The 22,897-nt window shown below is 34.7% G+C and overlaps 2 protein-coding genes across 6 annotated transcripts in view; one reads left to right on the plus strand and one right to left on the minus strand.

Moving 5' to 3' along the window:
* LOC105833958 (paired box protein Pax-6) overlaps positions 1-22,897 on the minus strand; it is a 108,092-nt gene that overhangs the window by 2,866 nt on the left and 82,329 nt on the right. For 2 of the 4 annotated variants that reach the window (XM_012676095.3, XM_012676096.3), the window contains exons 7-9: positions 5,840-6,099; positions 4,260-4,555; positions 2,376-2,686 (exon numbers count right to left, since the gene is read on the minus strand). In XM_012676095.3, the coding sequence (XP_012531549.1) occupies positions 2,376-2,686; positions 4,260-4,555; positions 5,840-6,099 (867 nt within the window). Of the gene's footprint in view, positions 1-2,279; positions 2,687-4,259; positions 4,556-5,839; positions 6,100-22,897 lie in introns of all 4 variants that reach the window. The other 2 variants (XR_001138846.3, XM_012676097.3) reach the window with 2 other exon arrangements.
* LOC118644582 lies at positions 6,106-17,137 on the plus strand. 2 transcript variants are annotated; one of them, XM_036283408.1, is made up of 2 exons: positions 6,106-7,356; positions 16,389-17,137. In XM_036283408.1, exons 1-2 carry the CDS (start codon positions 7,184-7,186, stop codon positions 16,627-16,629), a joined length of 414 nt encoding a protein of 137 aa, XP_036139301.1. In that variant the 5' UTR covers positions 6,106-7,183; the 3' UTR covers positions 16,630-17,137. The 2 variants fall into 2 exon arrangements, 1 of the variants encoding a protein (XP_036139301.1); XR_004962350.1 differs by lacking the exon at positions 6,106-7,356 and adding an exon at positions 7,363-8,043.

Raw genomic sequence — 22,897 nt, forward strand, 5'->3', positions numbered from 1 at the left:
TTTATATTTTAAAATATTACTTCATCATTATTTGGTGAGATAAATAATAACAGGAGATTAATAAGAAACAAAACATTTTATGAAAAATTTTAATGCATTTCTTTTTAGGTGTTATATGTTGTCCTTTTTGGAATTTATTAAAATATATTATTTTGCCATATTTTGTTTTCTTAACATATTGACTGCTGTACTGGTCATTAGTAACCGGCGTTATCAAACTCAAAAAATAAATAAAGCTTATAAAAAGTAATACATTTATAATTTTGTTAATACCTATAATTGATACTTCAACTGATATATCACATAGATGACGCGTAAAATTTACAAGAGTCATTTATTTGTGGATGACATTTTTATTTAAACTATATTACACAGTAATTTTAACAAGTGTTTAAATTATTAAACACTATCAAATCATAATAATAGAGAAACAAAACGGTTAATAAAACGAGTCAAAAAGATTAAAAAAAGAATATATATGTTTATTCTCAGTTAGTTGGTATAATAAAAATAATTAATTAACATGAAAATGTTTCAACTATACTCATTGCTAGTCGTTTGCATCAAACAAATATTATAATTAAATACGTAGGTTGAAGAAGACTAAGTATAATCAAAATGCTTATATTAATTATTCTATCACTATGCCAACTAACTGAGAATATATATATATATTCAATTAGAAAGATTTTTTAAATAGAATTTAAAAAAGAATATATAATATATATAAATCATTCCTATTAAAAAAATCTTTTTAATTGATTCTTATTGAATATGTTCTTCTTATGTATTATTTACTGATATACCTTTTGAATTTAACTTATTAAATTATTAAACACTAAATTTATATATTAAAGCATTAAAAGATCAATAAAGTATTAAAATAATATATCAGTTTTATTAAATTTAACCCCAAAATTAGCTTAACAGAGCGTTAATATTGAAGTAATAGTCTCATGCAGAGATTCTCAAAATATGGGTCGCAAGCTAATTTTTGGTGAGTTGTGAAATTTTTTCAACAATAGTAAGAATTAAAAAATTTCGAAATAAACTATAATTATTAAACTCTGCGTATAGAAATAACTCGCTTCGATTTTGACGTTAAAACTGTCAAAAATGGAAAATAAGCACATTCTTCGCACCTTTATTATATATTAGAGAAAAAGAGAAAGAGAGAAAGGGAGGGAGAGAGAGGAAAAAAGAGAGAAAAATAGATTTATAAAATTATATTCAATAAAAATTAAAAAGTAGGAGGAATAAAGTGTGACATAAATAAAGTGATATAAATAAATAATCAATTTAACACCTTTCTCCAGTGCTTTTTTATGTTTATTATACATATAAAGTTAGCTGGATCGTGAGTTTCTTGTTTATTGTAAAAAAAATGGATTCGCACAAGTTTGGAAAATCCTGGCTTAAAATGATAATGTTACGTTTGGTTTTATATAATTCCATTATATTATATAATATTTTATCGAGATATCTAATAGTAAAAATGTTACTTCGATGTCATTGAGAAAAGCGAATTAGATCCGGCAGTCAACTCTGTTAATAAATAATTACAAAAATAAAACTTTATAAAAATTTTAATTTATCTCTTTTCGATATTACATATGTATTGTTATGTGTACATTGTTTTTGTCTCATGTCTATTAGAATATTCCCTAAAAGTAGAATATTATTGATGTAAAATGAATGTCCAATGTATCCTCAAATAAATACATTGCCATATTAGGCCAAAATGGCGCCAATAAATTGTGCTATTAGAATTATTATATTTCACTATTTCGTTGTTATTAAAAGATAATATATAAAATATGAAAAAATTTTTATAAAATTCTCGATTTTATTTTTTTTGTAGGTGTTATGTGCAGACTTAATTTTTTCTATATCCGTTAGAATATTATTTCACCATTTCATCGTTAAAGATAATATTTAACACAAAAGACGAGATCAAGAGGGATAATAATGGCAGATTAAACAATGTTTGCAAGACACGTACAACGCCCTATCAACATGAATTGCACATTGATCTACTAACATTTAACAATTTACTAACTACCGAATAGAAACAAGAAGCGCTCAGGCGGCTAATGTAGGCGATGTAGGCTGGTAAGTAATGTACGGACACGAAGCTATAGATCACACTTGTACTGAATGTTCATAAGATGCAAGGGAGAGATGGAGGGAGGAAACACGCACGCACGGATTGAAGCCGTTTGGGCGCTTTGGAGAGTGGAATACGAAAGGATGACAGAAGCGTGTGTATAATCCATTACCGGCGGGCTCGATAGCGTGTTATCCATGGTAGCCGCAGTAGTAGTCCATCGGCTAGAGTGCAAGCAGCGAATGCAGTGAGTGCGGTAGACACTCACCGGTCGAGCTGGCGTTCTGATTGTACTGATTGAGGCTCGCCGCGTGGTAGGGCTGCGTGGGACTGCAGGTCGGTCTGGCGCCATATCCTAAGTGAAGTGGTTCGTAGCTTGGTGGTCTCGCAACCCCGCACGAGTAGCCATTGTCCCGTTGCTGGAGGCACGCGCCCGGGCTCGGTCCGACGGTCATGCCCACGGTCATACCCATCGGGCTCATGCCGCCCCCGGTGGACAGCGAGGACATGCTACTGGTCGTGTGCTGATTTTGCTGGCTGGCGCCCGACATCGTGAAGCTCGGCATCGATGTCATCGGGCTGCAACATTGAGGAAAACGATTTCGAACGTCTGTTCGCGCAAGCACGGCCGTTTCTCCCTTTCAACGCGCGAAAAATTAAGGCACTTGAGCCCAGGTCCACTTAATTAATTTTATTTTTTAAAAACTCTGTGTGTACGTGTGTAATAATGAAAAAAAATTTTTTTAAATTAAAAATAACAAACAAATTAAACATTATAATAAGTAGAAGAAAAACTCACTACATGCTAAACAATATTAGAAAAGAAAAATCGCGACTAAAAGCGAGCCAAGTTTCAGCTACTAGCCTTCTTAAGTTAAACATTATCTATATAAATAAAAATGTAAATGTTTGTTCCTCATCTAAGATCTCCGTAAGTTTTTCACCGATTGCTTTGAAATTTTGACACAACGTTGCATTCGTAACCGAGAGTGTTCTTATGGGGTTTGATTTTGGATATACCGTATGTTTAAAAAATGATGGCCATAATTTAAGTGTAAAAAATAGTTTTTCATTAATATTATTGAAATTTTGACACATTGAGACGGGGAGAGACGGGGAGAGACGGGAAGAGACCGGGAGAGACGGAGAGAGACGGGTAGAGACAGGGAAAAACGGGGAGAGACGGGGAGAGACCGGGAGAGACGGGGAGAGACGGGAGAGACCGGAAGAGGCGAAGAATGTTTCTATTGTGTTTAAATTAAGGTTATAAGAAAAATAAAGATGGCTTTTGTTTTATTGAAAAAAAGAAACTTATTTAAAACAGTCTTTTGAATGGATTTCTAAATGCAGCTTTTAGAAAAAAAAGTTAGAAGTACGTGAATAAATGAATATTAGATTTATTAAAGATAGATAAATGCTTATTCAAAAATAAAATAAAAAGAGCAACAGTAAAGCAAGGCTCTTGAAAGTTAAACAACGAAAGCAAAGAAAATTTGAAAAAAATGTAGCATAAGAATAGAGAGCCACAGCAACGCGTGGCAGGGCATAGCTAGTCTTCTATAAAATCAGTTCCAAATGATTAATCACAAAAACAAGATCCTTTAACATTTATTTTGTTAATTACAATTATCTTCTATTTTTTAATTTCTAAATTTTTAAATTCTAGCTATTTGGGTGCTACTTTTAGCTTCTCAAAAATTAATAACATTGAAAATCATTATCCTTTCATATTTTCTCATACATTACGAATAAATAACAATGCCATATAAATGGATTTTATTTAATAATAAGTATAACTTGTGTATTTAAATACACAAATACACACGCACACAACCAAATAATTTACCCAAATTTTTGGATTAATTTAATATAAAATAAACATGTTAGAAACCAACACAAATATTACCTAAAAGATTAATATAAAAAATGTAACACTTGTACAATTTGAAAACAAATTGTAGAATAATTTTTCAATAAAATTAACATTTACAATATATTGATATTTGATATATTTCTCTTAAAAAATTTTTCGTTTCCAAAGTACATTATTTGTATGTTATTCGTTCATTTATTCATAGGTATCCACTTCCGATATACATATACTAGCTTAATTTTGTAAGAATCGATGAACTTCGCGCCTTTGCGTTCTCACCTGTACGAGTCGGGCATGCTGGGTATTCCGGGGTACACAGCAGTGGGCGCGAACCCGTGGTGTATTCTCGGAGGCGAAGGTGGTGCCTGCGGTGGCGGCTGCCCCCCAAGTATCCCCGAGGGTGGCGGCGGCGTCGGATGACCGGCACCCACCAGGCTCACGCCGGCAGTATGTTGCTGCTGTTGCTGCTGCTGTTGCTGCTGCTGCTGCTGCTGCGGCGGTGGCGGATTATCCCTCCGTTGCGTGCGCAATTTCTCCTCGCGCCGCCACTTGGCCCGCCGATTCGAAAACCAGACCTGAGTTAGTGAACGAGAAGACAGACGAAGATACAGGTCAATCGCTAGGCTACGGATAACTTTCGTATCGGCTGATAGTCGTGGATGAAACAGTTCGTTCACGAAAATGCGTTACTCCTTGTGAGGATCTTTTAATCATATAATATCGAATTTATGTTGATTAAATGTTACAGATCTTCGTAATCTTCGATCTCGGTGTTGGCGACCTGTATATATGCGCGTGAGATGGCATAGGATTAAAATGGCGCTGGTTCAATAAGAAATTTTTTACTTAGAAATAAATAAATTAAAACTTCTAAAGAAACACCTTTTCTTTAGAAGATGTCAACCGCTGTTTTTACACAATTATAATTATAAGTTGCAGTTAACGTTATTGCATATGTATTAAAAATTAACAACCACAGTAGATTTTCATGCCGAATTGGAATAAATATCGAGAAAAGATTGTGAGCGAAATTCGTCGTGTCCTTATATTTTAAAAATCAGGAACAATGTCTTTAAAATTTATAATATTAATTTGTCATTAAATCGAATTTTACGTTATTAATTATTTCAAAATCGTTTATTCGATAGTTCTGATACACTCAGAGAAAGTATTCTGGTTAATAATGTAATAATGTAATATCTTCAAAATTTAACCATTTGTAATTAGTTTTATAAAAGCTATGCGTAAGTAGAATACTGGAAATTGTCAAAATATAGTTATGACAATAATTGATGGATATAACATTTCATTAATGGTAAATATATATATATATATAAATAAAATACATTAAAATAACAGAATAAATATAATATATAATTATATAGAATTCATATAGTAGAGGACATGCAGATATATTTTTTTCGGACAAACATTTTCTTGAAATTAGTTGTTATGCCGTAACCAACATTTTGCTTTTTAAATTTCGTAAAATAAAACGTCACTCTTATAGAAAATTGAGTTGACTCAACTCATTTTCAAATAATTTTTTACTCTACGAGTTTTACAGAGAGTTTTACAATATATTTTATATCAATAATATATTTTTTATTAAAACTACTTTTCATACTCTATTTTCATTTACTACGAATAATTAATATTACTGCTTCCTCAATTCAACTTATTCATTTTCCCATATACCTCATGCAAAATATAGATATATATGAAGTGTATGTGTGTGTTGTGTTTTCAATTTACTTTTAGTTATTAAGTATTACTTTTTTCTCTGAGTGTATACGTGTTTCCGTTTCTAAGTACTCTTGTAGCCTGAGGCTGCGTGCAACGCTGTGCTGAATAGTCACCTGTATTCGCGCCTCCGGTAGGCCGATCTTGCCGGCGAGTCTCTCCCTGGCGAACACGTCCGGGTAATGCGTTCTCTCGAACTCCTTCTCGAGCGCGTCGATCTGCTCGTTGCTAAAGCTCGTACGATTCCTTTGCAGTTTCCTCTTCAGGCGGAGACGCGCCTGATCGTCATCGGCGCCGCCCGACACGCTGCCAGCGTTGCTATTGTCACCCCCGCTGTTCGTCTCGTCCGAGTGCGCGCCACCCTCGAGCTCGGTTACTGTAATAATAAAACGCACGTGCATCATTATCAACGCCTTTCGCGCGAACGGCTATTACGGGCAATCTCGAGTCTTCTTTTATCGCGTTACACAGTTACAATAATTTTCGTGCCAAGAGCGTCTTTCAAGAGTTAAGTTTCAAGGATGGAATTGAAAAGATTTATCGGGATTTAAATACCAAATGCAACTTTCATATTTTCAGAACAAAGTTTAGCATTTAGTGTCGAATATTAAAAATTGCAATCATTGTTAGTTGAAGTAAAAATCCATCTTGATAAAGACACGTTTCGAAATTATCAAAAATTTCAAAATTAATCGAAAGTCAATTCAAAATGAGATTTGATTTACTTTGAATTTAAACCTCTATGATTCAACTTTTAAGAATTACTAAAAAAAATTTGAATTCAAGAGATTCAAACCAATATTTTATTTCTTCATAAAAATGTTTTCAATATTTATGTACCTAATCAGTAATTCAATAATAGTTAAATTAAAAGTCACGTTTCAGTTCGCTTCGGCGTAAAGAAATCTTGATTCGCACATCATTAGTCAATTAATCAAAAACCCGTAACATTTTTTGTGTGTAAGACCGTGTGTAAGATAGTTATTTTTGCCGAAGTAGGTAATTATCTTTCCCGGATCTGCTCGCGATATAGTCGGGCAAGTTAACGCCTCCCCCAGAAACTCTTCCCGGCACCGGGGGATGTGCTATCGATGTCAGCGTGCGTGATAACGCGGCGCACGATTTGTGGTTTCACGCGGCGCTTACCCCCTCCGGCTTTCTTATATCAATTCCTACGCGCGACATGCGATCGCGCGGGTATCTGCGCGCGATTACCGTGTGCTCGCGTGTGTAGGTACGTATCCGTGCGCGTATGTGGACGAGCTGGCGGTATAGGCAGGCGTCGCCGGGTGAACCTTATCGTCGGTTTCTGGGTGAGCGCGTCGAGGCGTCACCGGGCTCGCTACGACGACAGGGGGGAGTGAAGGGGGGGGGGATGGGAAAAGGATGGTGAGGAGACACACCGGGGTAGAGCGAGGGGAGGGCGACCGAGGTAGTTGGAAGAAGCTACAGGCAAGGGGATGCCCGATAAGACGACGACGGGCGTCCCGACGCCAGTTGCCGGCCACCCCCACCGAGATACGCCGCTGTCATTCCGCGACTACCTCCTCTCCGCCTGGAGAAACTTGAGTCAGAATCTGTGGCTCGATGTGACACGTGACACGTTGCTGTTATTGGCTCTATTATATTTGACGTAATCAATTCTATTCTATATACGTTTTTACATATATATATGTACATATATACAAAGATTACAATTCGCGATAAGGCGATAAGAGTCACAATTCGTTTGGTTTTTTTTATTTTCGTTTTGATCGACTTCGGTGTGTCCTATATAATTTATTTACTTTATTCCATGTATGTGCAATATATGGAATACATATATACATTCCATGTATTGTGATTAACAATGTGGAACTGTAACATCGTATCTTATTCAGTGACTTAATCTGATTATTATAAAATTATCTATAGCCGCATTATTTTATATCATTTTATATCTTTTTAGAGCTAAAATTACGTTTTTAAAATATAGTTCTAGATTAAAAATGATTTATAAGATGCATATTAGATTGAAAATATTTCTTAATAAGAAGGAATGCATTTAATCAGATTATGATTCTATTTTTAACCTTTGCAAAATTGTTTTCTAGTCATTGCAATACATTCGTAACGATAAAATGCAAATGATTTACGATATGAAAAATCGATTCTATAGAATATGCGCCGTTATTTCATATCTCTCGTTATACACAACGAGTAATGTCAAGAAGTTGCGGATAACTGTTAAGTTTATTGCCGATGTCATCGTGGGAGGAATAAGGTCGTATCACGTTTTCCATACATGACGTCAGATTAGAAGCGCCTACGGAACTCGGAGGTAACGAAAACGTCTGTAATAATCGTCGTATAAGCGGCAAAACCCGAGGATACAACCCCCATCCCCAGTCGAGTCTTCCCTTCGCTTCCTTCTCCACGTGACTCGGTCGAGGAAGTAGCTGGCAGACGGCCACGCTAGTAGCGGCAAAGTTCTCGCGGCTCGGTAGGGTTTGGTGCCTCGAACTTCCCTCTCCCTCTTTCTCCCTCCTCCCTTTCCTTCCCCCGAGTGTACCGAGGAGAATCGAGTGCGACGTTGGCGTACAAGTTCTCCGGCCCTCGTCGTTTCCTCCTCCCCTCCTCCCTACCCTCAAAATCTCCCCCGTCTTCCATGTCCTCCTCATCTGCCAGCCCTGAGTTGCTCCTTCGTAACCGTGCACTGCAAACGATATCCTTAGGGGTGGCCCTCCATCAGTATCTGTACTGACGGGCGCGGGGGTTAACGCTACGAGGGTGTCTTAAGCGGTAATTAAAACCGCCTTAGCCCTTCTCCCCCGCTTCCACGCCGTTTCCTGCCTCCTCTCTCTCTCTCTCTCTCTCTTTGACTCTCTTCTACCTCTCCGTCCCAACCACCCTCTGCGGAACTCGAGCGGAGCAACTTCGGGCCCTCGCGGTTGCTGGATCTTGCGTCTTTACTATCACGGGGCCAAGTCGTGCCGCGCTGCTCATCGCTTTCTACGCGGTGTACTCGCGAGTTTAACGCCGACGTGGAACTCGAACGTTTAAGGGGGTGAACCTGTCGTGGGAATGTAGTAGAAGTAAATCACCACCAACCAAAAATATCTTTATAGCTTATTCGACAATTATTTCTGATAACACAATACACATACACTGTAATTGAATCGTTAATAATCGTCAATAAACTTCTCTGAAATGTTGTTTTCAGAGCGATTATTTCTAATCATGGCATTTTTAGCGGATTTAGTATGGTAAGCGGTTTCTTAAAATTTTGTATTTTAAAAATTAATACACAGTAAAAGTTATTTTATATTTATATTAAAATCGGTCCTTGGTAAAATTTAATATACTGTGTTATTTAAATATTTTGTATTAAATTCGTATTTAACATTCCTTACTGCCAAAACAATACAATTTATGGATAAATGAATACGTAATATAAAAAGTAATATAGTTTTTAAATTATCTAAGATAAATGAATAAAATGTGTGTTTCAACATATTTTATAAATGCTAATTTTATTGAAGAGATACACTTCTATAATTTGTTTCCAAATTGTGTCAAAGTATTACAGTTTTTGTGTTAATTTTTACATAACACTAATTATTTTCTAACATTATATATATAAATAGAGAATATTAATTAATTTATTCCAGCAACAAAATCAATTACTATTATTACTATTATACTAATTAATATTAATAAATTATTTAGTATCTCATACACAACAGATTCTTCCGGTTGAAATAAGTCAGTTAATGCATACATTTATTAAGAAATATACAAATATTCATACGTATGTAAATTATCATTTGCAGAAAATAATGGTCAATGATTACCATTTCCCTTGTAGTCGCTCAATACATGGGTACATAAATTATTCCGAGCCCTTTAACCATGGGTGAACACATCATCCGCTTATTCTTTAATGAACCGAATCTCTAAATCTGAAAGATTCTAAAAGTGTCATAGCTCCAAATATGTTTACGTGCTTGCCATGATAAACGAGCAGAAATAGAAAGAGAGATATAGGAGAGAAAGAGAGAGAGAGAGAGAAAAAGTAGATAGGAGAGAGGAACCCTCCCGAAGAGCTCATCTCCGTACTAAAGAACGTTCGGAAGGCAGGAGCTAAACGCGGGACCATTTTATCCGTGGTGGGGAATCCACGTCATCCAGGCAACTTCTCGTCCCCTCTTCTCTTCCTCCCCCGGTACGCGTCCTTCCCCCGTTTTCGGCCCCAACCAGATCATTCGTATCTTCCTTCAACGAATTATCCACCAACCGGGACTGCCGTGCGTTCGAGCGTGATGGCGGAACTATTCGAGGTTTAATCTACCAACGTTGTCGCCAATGCATTCAATATTCTTTCAATATTCTTTTCGCGCAAGATTGTTATTAATTTAACGTTTTTGCAATCGTTATACGTATAACACGTTGATCACAGTCTGGGTTAAAAATATGTATAAAGTAATTTTGATGATAAATTAAGATTAGTAAAAAGTCAACGTTTTCACGAATTAAAAGTTAATTTTCTTACATCTACTGTAATTAAATATTGCTACACAGAAAAAAAGCAAGTGTCAAATTAACTCTTATATATTCATATAAACGCATTCATAATTGTTTCATATATACGCAACAATAATCTTCTTAGAAGAATTAAAAAATATTGAATTTCAACAATATTATAGCCTTATTTCAATACTATAATTGTTATTTCAAAAATATAATATTATTATTTTGATAATTTTATTCTAAAAAAATTATAATCTTCAATTTCAATATACAGTATTTTCTATTCATTTTTTCATTTCCAGAAAATTATTCTTAAATAACAAGAATATAATTTTCTTGATTAAACTATATAAAATATTAAAATAAATTTTCATTCAAATAAATTTTTTTAACGCAATATAATCTTATTTCAAAATTTTTCTTTTGAAACTAAAGGTATTGTCAAAATAACAATATCCTTTTTTTCTGTGTATGCTTATTAATATTTAATTAAATGTGAAATATGTAATAATTTCTTAAGCGAAATTTAAGAGCCTGGCTAAATTATTTATTATTACGTCTGAAAGAAAGAGAGATCTATATTTTTGCTTTATCACTGCATTTTAGAAGCATCACTTATCGCTCTCCCATATAAAAATATTGTTAGTACTTTTTATGCACTGTTGTTAGTTACTCTTAATATTCAAAATTAGTATTAATTATCAATTTAATACTGTCGGGCATTACATTTTTATAAGGGTTTCTCAAAGATTGTGCCAAAAGCTGACTCATGTTTCACATTAGTTGAAACAACGTTCATTAGTTTTATAAATCGAGACTGATTTGCAATCGCTGATGTGGAACGCACCGTACCGTGGAGTTTAAGGAGTCGCGCGCGACTCGTGAAATCGAGCGGGCGATTGAGAGGGCGAGAGAAGGGGCGTTTATTAACGTCGATAATGGGACAGTGTGCACTTAGCTAAACGCTTTAAAGACCGTGCGGCAATGGCATTGTTGCGCGAACGTATTGCAAGCTTGCGGCATTGTGACGGGCGTATATCGGTAGTTTACTTTCAATCGCCTTGCGATCTGCGGCCTGGGGGAAAAGGATCATCGAACGCAGCCAGTAAGAATAACAAGGGCAAAGAGAAACAAAAGATCTCGAAGAGAGAGAAAGAGAGAGAGAGGGGGGGGGAGGAGAGGAAGAGAGAAAGAGAAATGATATTTCGGCTATAAATGAAAGGGAGGAAGAAGGACAGTGGAATAGAGACCCTCTCGCTCTCTCCTTCTCCCGAAAGTTTCTGTTACTCACGTACCCTCTTGACTTCACTTGAGGTCATTCAAACGAAAGAAATAAAAAAATAAAAAAGGAAAGAAAAACACTCGCGGCAAAGGGCGACCCTTGACTTCGGGAGTACCACCGTCCGTCGTCCCTCGCGGTGAAGAGGACTGTTGCGAGATCAAATTCGTTTGTCGCAGGGTCGCGGTTCTCAACAACGATCGGGGGAAACAATGCTACACTTACGCGTAGGTAAACGGTGCGTGCGCGCGGTCCACTCGTGCATGCCACGTAGCCGATTGTATTATATGCGATCGGAACCGAGAGCAAGAGGCACGCGCGTTCACTCCTCTCCAGTAGAGAACACAGTGGCAAGCGAACGCGAAGTGGCAAGCGCAAAGTGGCCAACTTTTAGACGCGAGCTTCGCCGAGGCGTGATTAACGCGGGCACGTTTCGTTGATTCGTAGGAGAAAAGGAGAGAAACGTTCTCGCGCGGCTCTCGTGCGAGATCGGAAACTCGACAATGAACGGTCGACGCGTGCCCAAGCATCGTTTGACCATCTTGTATGCTAATTCATTCTTAAATCGTACGGATAAAATCTGCGCGTGTAAGAGAATTATTTTATTCCGAGAAAAAAAATTTTTTTCGAGAGAGATTTCTCTTTCCGAATTTTGAATGGATCAGAAAATTATTTCTCTTTTCATAGATGCAAAATTTAATGTCAAAAATAAACGAATTTTTCAAGTAGTTTAAGTAAACCATAATACAGAAACGAAAGACAAGATTACATTAAACGTATATGTTTACATTTTTCGAACATATATAAGAATATGTACAAAACATTTTATACATATTTAAAATATTTCCATCTTTCGTATAAATTGTGCTGTTAGGAATTATTACATCATCTTTCAAGTAACCTTGCGTCGAAGGCGACAACGTCGAGCCCGATAGTTGGACTAAACGTCGAGCTTGTAAACGGCGAGTGCTAAGACCGAAGGCACAAGAGCGAAGGGAGACACGTGGAGGGAGGGAGAGAGAGAGGGAGAAAAGTCTCTCGAATGGAGAGGAGAACAGATGCATTCCGCGTCGAATGGCGTCAGAATGGCAGCGATGATACAGATGTTACGCGCGCGATGCTCGCTCAGGCGAATAAGAGTCAACGTCGGCGCGGAAAGTCTGACGGCCATTATTATTATTATAGGGGCCCGGCTAATAACGCGTAATGCCGACCGCGGCCGCCCTTTTTTTCGCGCATTTTTATTAGCGTTGCTACCCACCCCATGGTAGCGGGTAGCGCCGTGCGCTCTCCCCTCGCTACGCGTGTGACACGCCATAGGTGCGCGGTGCACGCGAAGGCAGAATTGAACGGATCGGGGGCACCATCCGGTTTCGGTGTGACACCTCGCACCCCTCGGGATGACGATTATCGTTTTTAACCCGACTAGAAAAGCCAGTCGGTGACAATGGCCGGCCATGATGCGTTAGCAACGGCCATCCAGATGTCGTAAAAATGGCGCGAGGGGGGGCGGGAATGGTGGAGCCTAGGAAGACGAAAGAAGGAGAGAATGCGAGCGGAGGATTATTGCGCACTCGTCAGAACTGATGACGGTGCACAAGCTAAACAAAATTGTAATACAAACAACCAATTTCTCTCAACATGGCTACTCAGTTAATCATACTTTGCTGATAATTTTATAGTTGAAATAATACATCTTTTAACTTTGAAAAATATAAAAATGTAACGAGAGTTACGTGTTTTAGATTATTAAGTTTTTTTCAATATTATCAATTTTAAATCTCTCGCTGCAAAATTGTCGCGTTGCTTCAGGAATATCGGTACAGTTTAACAGTGCTGATTATATTATTTCACTTTAATTATTGGTTTGTTGAAGAGATATAGGCTAGTTTGACCGGTCAAAAGTGATTTTTTTTCCTTTACAATTATTCAATCTTTACTCGTGAGATAAATCAGTTTCAAACAGATTTTTTGATGTTTTAAAGTTTTTTTTCCTTACAGTTTGCAAAAATCAAGGAATTTTTATTTTATTCTTTATTTTTATATTCTGCTATTTTGTTCAACATTGCAATAAATAATTTGCTTAGTTTCATCCATTGCATAGATTAAAATTTTTGAATTTTAAATTAGCATGAGAAATTAAATACTTGAGATTGGATAAACAAGATAAATAAGATATTTTGTTATCTAAAAATATTTTTATATGCTTGCTCTGTTTATAAATATTTCGATTTTATATTAATAAGAGTTAAAAGGTGAATTTGCGTAAAGCTAAAAAAGTAATAGACACATACATAAAATGCCAGTATTCTATTAGTGTTCCAAACAAAAAAATAATCAAATTGTAAAAATAATAATAATTTAAAATTTCTTTAAATTGTGAATACCTCTTTAAGTTGAATAAAAAAACACGATATTTCATTGATCTATCACAACAAATCCGAAAAAAAAATGTTTTGCAAGACATTCGTTGTTTTCGCATGCGGTGGTATAAGAGCGAGGGGTAAAAGAGGCCCCTCTTTCTCTCTCTCTTTTTCACTCTCACTGCGAAATTGCAATCGTATCGCTCGAGAGCGGATAGGAATAAGGGGTATAATCCGCTCCGACCTAGTGCCTAATCCTACGAACAAATTTATTGGATTCTCCATCCCTTAAAGCCGAATACGCGCCGCGCCACGCCGAACTTTCGAACGCGTACTTGTCGGAAATATATCTCGCGGATTAGGGATTCGTACCGTCTCCGAAGATCGCTAAATGTTGCGTGACAACAGACATTACGTTAGTCGTAGGGAAGAATGCTAACACAAATTTTTTTATCAAATTTAACACAGATCGCATGTCCCAAACGGTTTACAGAAATTTTTCTGTTAATTTAACATATTAAGCCTATGTTAAAATAGCAACATAAATATTATGTTATATTTTAAAAATAAATGTAAATTTTATAATTTGACATAATTTTTATGTAATAATTTAATAAGAAAATTATGTCAAAGCATATAACATGTTACGTTAACACAATTATAATTGTGTTAATATAACATACATCATGGAAAATAACAGTTACTCTTATATTATAGAATAAGCTCAATATTTCTTTTCTGTCAATTTCAACAGATAAATTCTGTCACTGATAATAAGAAACATATTTATTGGGTAAAATTAAAAATACATGCACATTGTGTTATTTTTACACTTTTTTCAGTTATTCTAATAATTTAACATTTCACTTAAATTAACAATATGTTAAAGTAGTGCAAGCAAGTGTAAAATTTTAACAAGAATCGATTTTAACAAAATACAAAATGTTTTTTACCGTGTTATTTATATTGTTACTGTAGCTCTCAAGTAAAATTTTACAGTTGCCGCAGGGGTGGAGAAGTACCCTGGATTTAACACAGTGGACTTCAAACATTGCGGTCGAAAAATTATCACGGCACTCCATGTTATAATAATAGAGCGAGCAGCGCAGGTGAATCGTTCCATCGTTCAATTTATTCGGGCGACGTCCGCGTCGTCGTCGCGATTAACAGCGTCGAATAATTCGATATAGGGCCGTGACAACGGTCGTGTAAAGTCGTATTCAAAGGGGTTAACACATTCACCGGCTCGTCGATGACGCGCGCGCTTTCCGCGCGAGGAACAACGGCGGACGAGTTCCGGACTGAGAGCGGGCGCTCTCTAGCCGTGTTAAATGGCCGGAAAGAAACGAGGTGTCGACCCCGGGCTGGATTAAAGGCTAAGCGGTGGAATATGGACCGTGCTGGCGGTACCGAAAGCGTGTACGAGAGCCGCCAGCTCGCGTGTGCGAGATATAGACACTGGTAGCCAGTGATACGTGAACGCGAAGGGGTTGCACGCGTGTCCGACGTGCACTCATTTGCATACGCGCTGATTTAATACACCCACGTTCGCACGACCCGTTGACCGATACAGCGTGAATATAATAATGCGACAATAACCCTCTCTTTAACAATGTTTAGAGTCAGTTGTTCCAACTTCTTGGTAAATTTACCTATCAGGTAAATATGTTTGTCTTTATTTATTTAAGAAAAGATAGACACATGCTTACCTGGTAGATAAGTTTATCAAGAAGTTGGAACAACCGACCCTTAACGAGATCTATTTCGTTTTCATGACAAATTTCGTTATCTGTACAAATGACGGTGTCCCGATAAATTGTACAGGATATTGTAATATTTTGTAAATAATATCTAATATATTATTGACACAGTGATGAGAACAATCGGAATTCACCAAATAATTGTAAAATAATAATAGTTGAAGTACACACGATAAACGACACTTTGGTAGTAAATTGTTAAATAAATCTTATTTTATTTCATGTAAATTATGCGTTATTAAAAGTCGGAAATATTTCGGAATTGCAAAGAAAAAAATCTGACTTTTTGAAAGTAGAACAGAAAGCAATTTTGAAAGATTTCGTATCTAATTTATTAATAATAACTTGCATTAACTTTTTAATTATTGTCCTATGCACGTATGTTTCGAAAATTTGACATATTATTAAAATTGCGGCTACATAGAAGCGATTAAAAATTATATGCGAGTAGAAAAATACTCTATTAACTTAATGACTTCTCTATTTCCAATGTCTTAATTTATTATTTGATGTATAATCCAACTTTCATCTTATTGTATTTGACACAATATATTCACTATAGAATAATAAACAAATATTTATAAGTTTCTCAATGATCTGACATTAATGTACGAATGTTAATGTAACAACACATTAAAACTCTCAGTAAAACATCCCTAAAGATGAGCGATGACAAAATTAGTCGTGCAGGTTGATTTTGATCCCCGAAAGAGCACATATAAGGATTAAACAATATCAATGTGATGTTTCACAGATTAACCGGTGACGATGTCATGGACAAACGCAAAGGCGGACACGCGGGAAGAATTTCGAGAATCGATCAAGTGAGCGAGGACAGACGCCGCGAGGGATCTACAGCGAGAATGCGCGTGATGCCAAGCAAAGAGAAGCGCGGACGATGCAGAAAGGAAAATATTGGAAACTCCATTAGCGGCGGTGCAACCAGCCGTATACCGGAATACATAAGCAGCTCCCATAGAGAGGGAGACGGATGAAGAGAGCACGGCGGCGGGGAAGCAGTTGAACGGCTATGGGGATTATTACGCGATTCATTTGTAACATTCCCTCCCCAGCAGTTCCCGCTGCTATCTCTCCCTTTCTTCGGAGGTCTCTCTCCCTACGATCTTTTCTCAGTTTCGTTTCGATTCGAAAGCTGAATCTGCCAAATTTCCTTTGTCCCGCGGATTTTGTCTATCTCACTTTTTCTCTCTTTTCATACTGATTTTTAATATTTTTTGTTAAGCTCTTCTTGTACACACATACACACACACACACACACACACAAAATTTAAATATTAATTTACAACTGAGTTTTGCTAGACATTTTGTTCAAATATATATATATTCTTTTACTTTATTTAACTTTGCCTTGTATTTGTCAAGCAAATCTATTTTTCAAGTTCTTTCTTTGTTGATAAAAATGTTTAAAAAATCTTCTCTCAAATTAAAAAGATTCTCCAATTTTTTCATATAATATAAGAACACTTGATCAAATATTAAGAATAAGTTTTTCTAATTAATATAATAGAGACACAGCTTCTTAAAGCTTTTCAAATTTTTCAACTGTAGTTTTTAAAAATAATTTTCTAAAATAACATTAAAAGAAAAAAACAAAAGAGAGAGAGAGAGAGAGAGAGAGAGAGAGAGAGAGAGAGAGAGAGAGAGTCTTATGGAAAAAAGGTTTCAAATAAGTTTATCACAAACAGAATATAAAATTTTGTAAAAATTATTATTTATGAGGAAACATAAAACTTGTATATAAAAAACATTTTAAAATTAAAAAAAATTCCACTAAAGTTTTACTGATTATTTTCAGTAAAAGTGTGAAGTATTCGTGAATTACATAATTCTCTTTATATGACGTCATTTTTACTAATGAAAATGTGGCAAAGTTACTTGATATTACATTTAAATCATTATTATACATTTTTTTTTATTTTTTTCATTAATATTCATTTAACTTAATGTTATAAAAAATATTTTTAAATCAATTATCATTTTTACTGCTTAAATTTTGTTCATTATTAATTATTTTGAAATTCCTGTGTTAAAAGATATGTATTAATGGAGAGTCATGTGATCTATTCGGCTTTCTTAAGCTGCAGAATCTTAAGTTTTAAGCTGAAGCAAAAAATACATCAGTCTTATTAAGATTAAATTATTAAATGTTTATTTCAAAATAGATTCAAAATATTAGCAAATTCTCAAACAAATTGTAAGGACTCAAAGATTACGAAAATCATCGCAGCGAATGGTTTCGCGTGATAAGATGCAACTACTGAAAAACTCGTTTTTTTTATTTGAAACTGAATAATACATTATGTAGATTTTATTGGCATCATTATGTATTATTATTTGTGTCAAATAAATATTATATTATTAAGAAAGCAAAACACATGAATTTATTGATATTGGCACAATCAATTTTTTAGACAATTACATGCATTTATTTGACCACATTTCAACCAATATATTGCCATCTGTACGGCAAGTTTTTGTTCCAACATTTTTTTTTTCAATGTATCAAATCTTGCGACCGCGCGTCTTACCTTGTTGCTATTCATATATCTCTCGGAGTTGTTACAGCAGGCGATCGGGCGGCGTGTTAATTCGTTTCTTCTTAATTCGATGCATCGCGCGGAACAACGGATCGCCAGCCACTAAACGCCGTGAAATCGCTCGACGATAACTCGGATCTTGCGGCACACGGAACTCGCGCGATTACTTCCGGCCTCTTGAGCCGCGATGTACTTTTGCAAGTTTCGTCTCCTCGAAGACTTCCACACCCTCCTCCTTCTCCTCCCCCTCCGCCACCCCGCTTCTCCTTCTCATCCCTCTCCTCTTCCTATGCACTCGATCTCGCGGATCCCATCGTCTTCCCTCTTCCTTCCGCCTTCACCGCTACTCCGCTGCGCGCGATGCGGTTAAGCTCCGTTTACGCACGGCGCGTTGCAGTTCCTCTCTTCCCGATTTCCACGAGGCTTTTCTCGAATCTCGCGGAACACCGGTGACTGAGCCAGTTACCCCCGATTCGCGCCCTCGGTTTGCGAACTATTCGAACGCGGATGACACGAGAAACTTGTTAGCTAGACGAAAAGTAACGTTCTCCGTGTATCCACAAAAACAAATATTCAATTGTACGATACTTCAATAACATTTCGATACCAATTATTGTTTTATTATTATTTTATATTTAGTGTTATGAAATTTTGTTCTTACGTCAATTTTTACCTTCAATCAATAAAAAAATTGAAAACTCGATTATCATAAAAGAATTTTGGTATTTTTTATTTTTATTTTAAAATTCTCTCTGTGATTCTGTCTCCTCTATATGGTAAATATGAATTTTAATGGTTAATATTATAGAATAGCTTTTAAACTAGCCTGCTTTAAACTTATAATACGGATATTCTTAAATCAGCCGTTAAAAACACAAATACGTAGAAATGTAAAGAAGAAAAAGGAAGTACACTCTTTTATAACGGGAAATATCTATTCTAACGTAAAGGGGCTTTTATCCAGAGTTTAGTGCATGTGGAAGACGCGTTCTTCTTTTATCGGCAATGTAAGGGCGGAGGTACCACACGACAGAGAACGATTAAATGAACGAGGGGTTGAACTTCGTGCGAGGCGCGCTAATGCTTCGGGCAAACTCTGCGACGCCTGTGCACAGTTGGTTAAACCGGCAAACATTGACTGACTTTCACGCATTTCGCGTTAATTCGACGACGTCGGAGATGTCTTTGTCACCGGCAGTATCAGCAGTACCAAGTATTTATTCGCAAACAACGGATGTTTAGGCATACACTGATAGAAAAATATGTTGTATTTGTAACAATAATTGCATAGTAAAATAATTATAGTTAGGAATATCATTTTTATAGTAATTATTACTATAATATTGGTAATAATAACTATATATTTATGGTAAATGCTTATAATGATCATTTTATGGTACAACTAACTGTGTAAAAATCTCCATTTTGGTTATAGCAACCATATTATAAGTTGCATAAACTAATATTATGGTTATGAGAACTATAATATAGTTTAAACCAACATAAATTTATGGTCCATTGGGGATCCAACCATATTAAATTTTTGACTATCTGTATCTTTCTCTTGTAAATAATAAATATTTTTACTGCTGCCAATTGTCGGTTGACAAAAACGGAAAAAGTATGTACTTCATCAAGTTCGGATCGGTAATTAATCTTAGTTCTCAGGTAACATTTCTCTTATATAGTCTATAAGTTATTACTACATTCACATTATATAGAATTCACAGATTTATTTAAAGAAAAAAGATAAGAAAATTACTCGCAATTGTTAAGACAAATTAATAAGACAATTAAATAAGACAAATGAAAACTTTATTGAATAGCTAACAATAAGAAATTAAAATTTTCACGACAGAAATTAATTAAAATAATAAGTATAAATTTTAGATCTAAAGCTTTCGCGGTCATTGACGTTGCTTTCAGTAGAAAAAGCTCCCGGATACTTGTCGCGTCCGGTACAGAGTTGGGTCGATAATAAATGTAAATATTATAAATTTTAGACGTCGTAATAAAATATTGTAATATAAAATACTTTGCATTTGAATAAATATGTTTAAATCTCTGTTAATAATAATATATAATGTGACATAATTTCAATAATATTTTATTTATTGAATCTAATTTGAAATTTTAATTAAACTTCTTATTAATATAAAAAAAGAACTAATTTTAGTAACTATCACAGTTTAAACTAGCAATAATGATTCCAACAGCACATGATGTTCCCAAGTAGTCACTCATCCAAGCACTAATCGTGCTCAACTTCAATGATCGGACGAGAATTGGTATATCTCAAACGTGATATGGCTCTGTTGATAAAAGTTATACATTCATTTTTTTCAAATATACTGTAAAATAACAGTATACAAAATATTTAAATTTAGAATTATACAGCTCCCGACTGCTCTTGCAAAGTTTTAATACTTGTTTTTTAATAATTTCTTTTCAAAAATATTGTTAAATATTTTTTTTCTAAGTATTATTTCAATTTTTCTAAGCTTTTTTAATTTTTAGTTTTTGTATTTATTTATTGTATCAATATTTTTAAAATCTATAGTAAAAATCATAATTTATAATAAACATTTTTTTACTATACTGTTATCAAAAATTAATGAATTGAAAATAATATAAGATTCTAAAATATACCAATTGTAAGTAATAAATTGGTTACAAATTTGTAAGTAGTGCTACATAAAATTACCCAGAGGTGATTCCTATAATAGCAATGTATAAATATTGACTGTTAATGCAACTTTTCAAATTTCTTTGATCATCTTTTCGTGCTATTTACAAATTTATGGGAACAAAATTAATCCAACTGACGCGAGAGATTCAAAATGAAGTCGTCGCATTGCTAATAATCGTTGCTAACCGGCGCGGCCACGAGCAATCTCGCGTCGATGCTATAAGACACGATGGACGACCGGAATGTAAATCAAAAGCGGTTTCGAAATCCCTCTCTTATGACTGAATGCGGTGTGGTAGTGGTGGCGAAGACCTTAATTCGTTTACGACTTGCAAAAGAGTCTTCTGGGAGCGCGCAACTGGTAGCCAAACAGTTTGCACGCTGTCACGCACCCCCGTGGTATGTCCCAAGGGTTGCTGCTGACGAAATAAAATCCAAGCGGCGGTTTCGCTCTAACGATCTGAATCGACACAATGAGAAATTTAAAGATTCGAAGGATCCAAGCAAAACTGTGTATGGTTTATATGATGCGTATAAATTGAAACAACTTTCGGTAATCAATTGTACAAATTATCTTCAACTCTTTATTAGAGAAAGATTATCAATATTGGCATATTACTTTGTGTTTGGATAGTATTTCTTGAACAAAAGCTAAAAATAAAAGTCATAAATGTAAATTAGAGTGTTTTTTTCTCAAATAATGTGTAGTAGTTTTTATAATAGTTTTATATTACTATTAGTTTTATAGTAATAATTAAACGTTTTTCATGATATAATTAAAAGGTATAATTAAATTTCGCGATATAATAAAACTAAAGGAGAAATTGAGGCCTAAAACTAGCATAATAGGCTACATTTTCATTTTCTTTTTTAATATGAGTCTTTTGTGAAAAATATTTACAAGTAATGAGAATTTCTAAAAATTTTTCACTTTGACATAAAAATACTTTTTGTTAATTATACAAATATCTTGGTAGCTGTCACGTAAGACGCAACGTGCACCCAACAATCATTATGTATATAAAAGTTAAATTAGGCTAGATTTGTTTTTAGTAGATTTTATATAGAAAAATTTATGGCTTTTTATTTTTTATTATTTAAACAGGTCATGTTTTTATCAATATTAATAGTGCAATGTTTTCAAAAAATAATAGCAAACGCCGCTTTTGGAGACTTATGCTAGTATTGATAACCTTCTTGTACATATTGATTACAAACTTTTAAAAAGCAAATATTTTAGTTCTCTTTGAGATTATACTTAAATTTAATTGCACTATTTTAATATTAGTAAAATTAATTTAATTTTTCTTCTTTATATATATGCGTGTGTGTGTGTGTGTTTTAAAATTAAAGCTAAAAATAAAATAACAAATAAAATCAATAAACTACAAATAGATAGATCAAATAAAGTCAGATAGAGTTATATATCGATAAATTGATCATCAGGGAAGAAAGCTGTAGGTATTTGTTTATATTCGTTCGCAAATTCTTCGAACACGTAATTATTTAAATAGGACGTATAGATTACGTGCAGATTGACTCATTTATTTCTTCGAAGATGCATCATGGATCAAAAAGACACTTCATTGTAAGTCGATGCATATGTGACAGACATCGTGTCTGATTACGACATGTCTTTTATGGCGGATTCGTGAGAAATCTCACTATATTTTATAGGTCTGCGCTTTCTAGAAAAGAGCAAAACTTGGGAAAAATAAACTACAGCAACTAAGCAATTAGTTCTCTTCTAATATTTTAATTATTAAATTATTAGAATGCATTTTTTATTCATAATGTAAACAGCTGTAATTCTACAGTTGTTTGTTTTAAACATTTAATATCCATATATAAACTAATAAATATTCAGTTGCAAATACTGATCCTAATATTTCTAAATTATATAAATATTTCCAATTATGATAAATTTATTATATGATAATCTTTTCTAATTTTTTAATGCTGTTATTTATAAATAATTATTAATTATTAGTAATTCATATCCAATTAAATAAACAT

Source organism: Monomorium pharaonis, chromosome 2, assembly GCF_013373865.1.
Source record: "Monomorium pharaonis isolate MP-MQ-018 chromosome 2, ASM1337386v2, whole genome shotgun sequence".
NCBI lineage: Eukaryota > Metazoa > Arthropoda > Insecta > Hymenoptera > Formicidae > Monomorium > Monomorium pharaonis.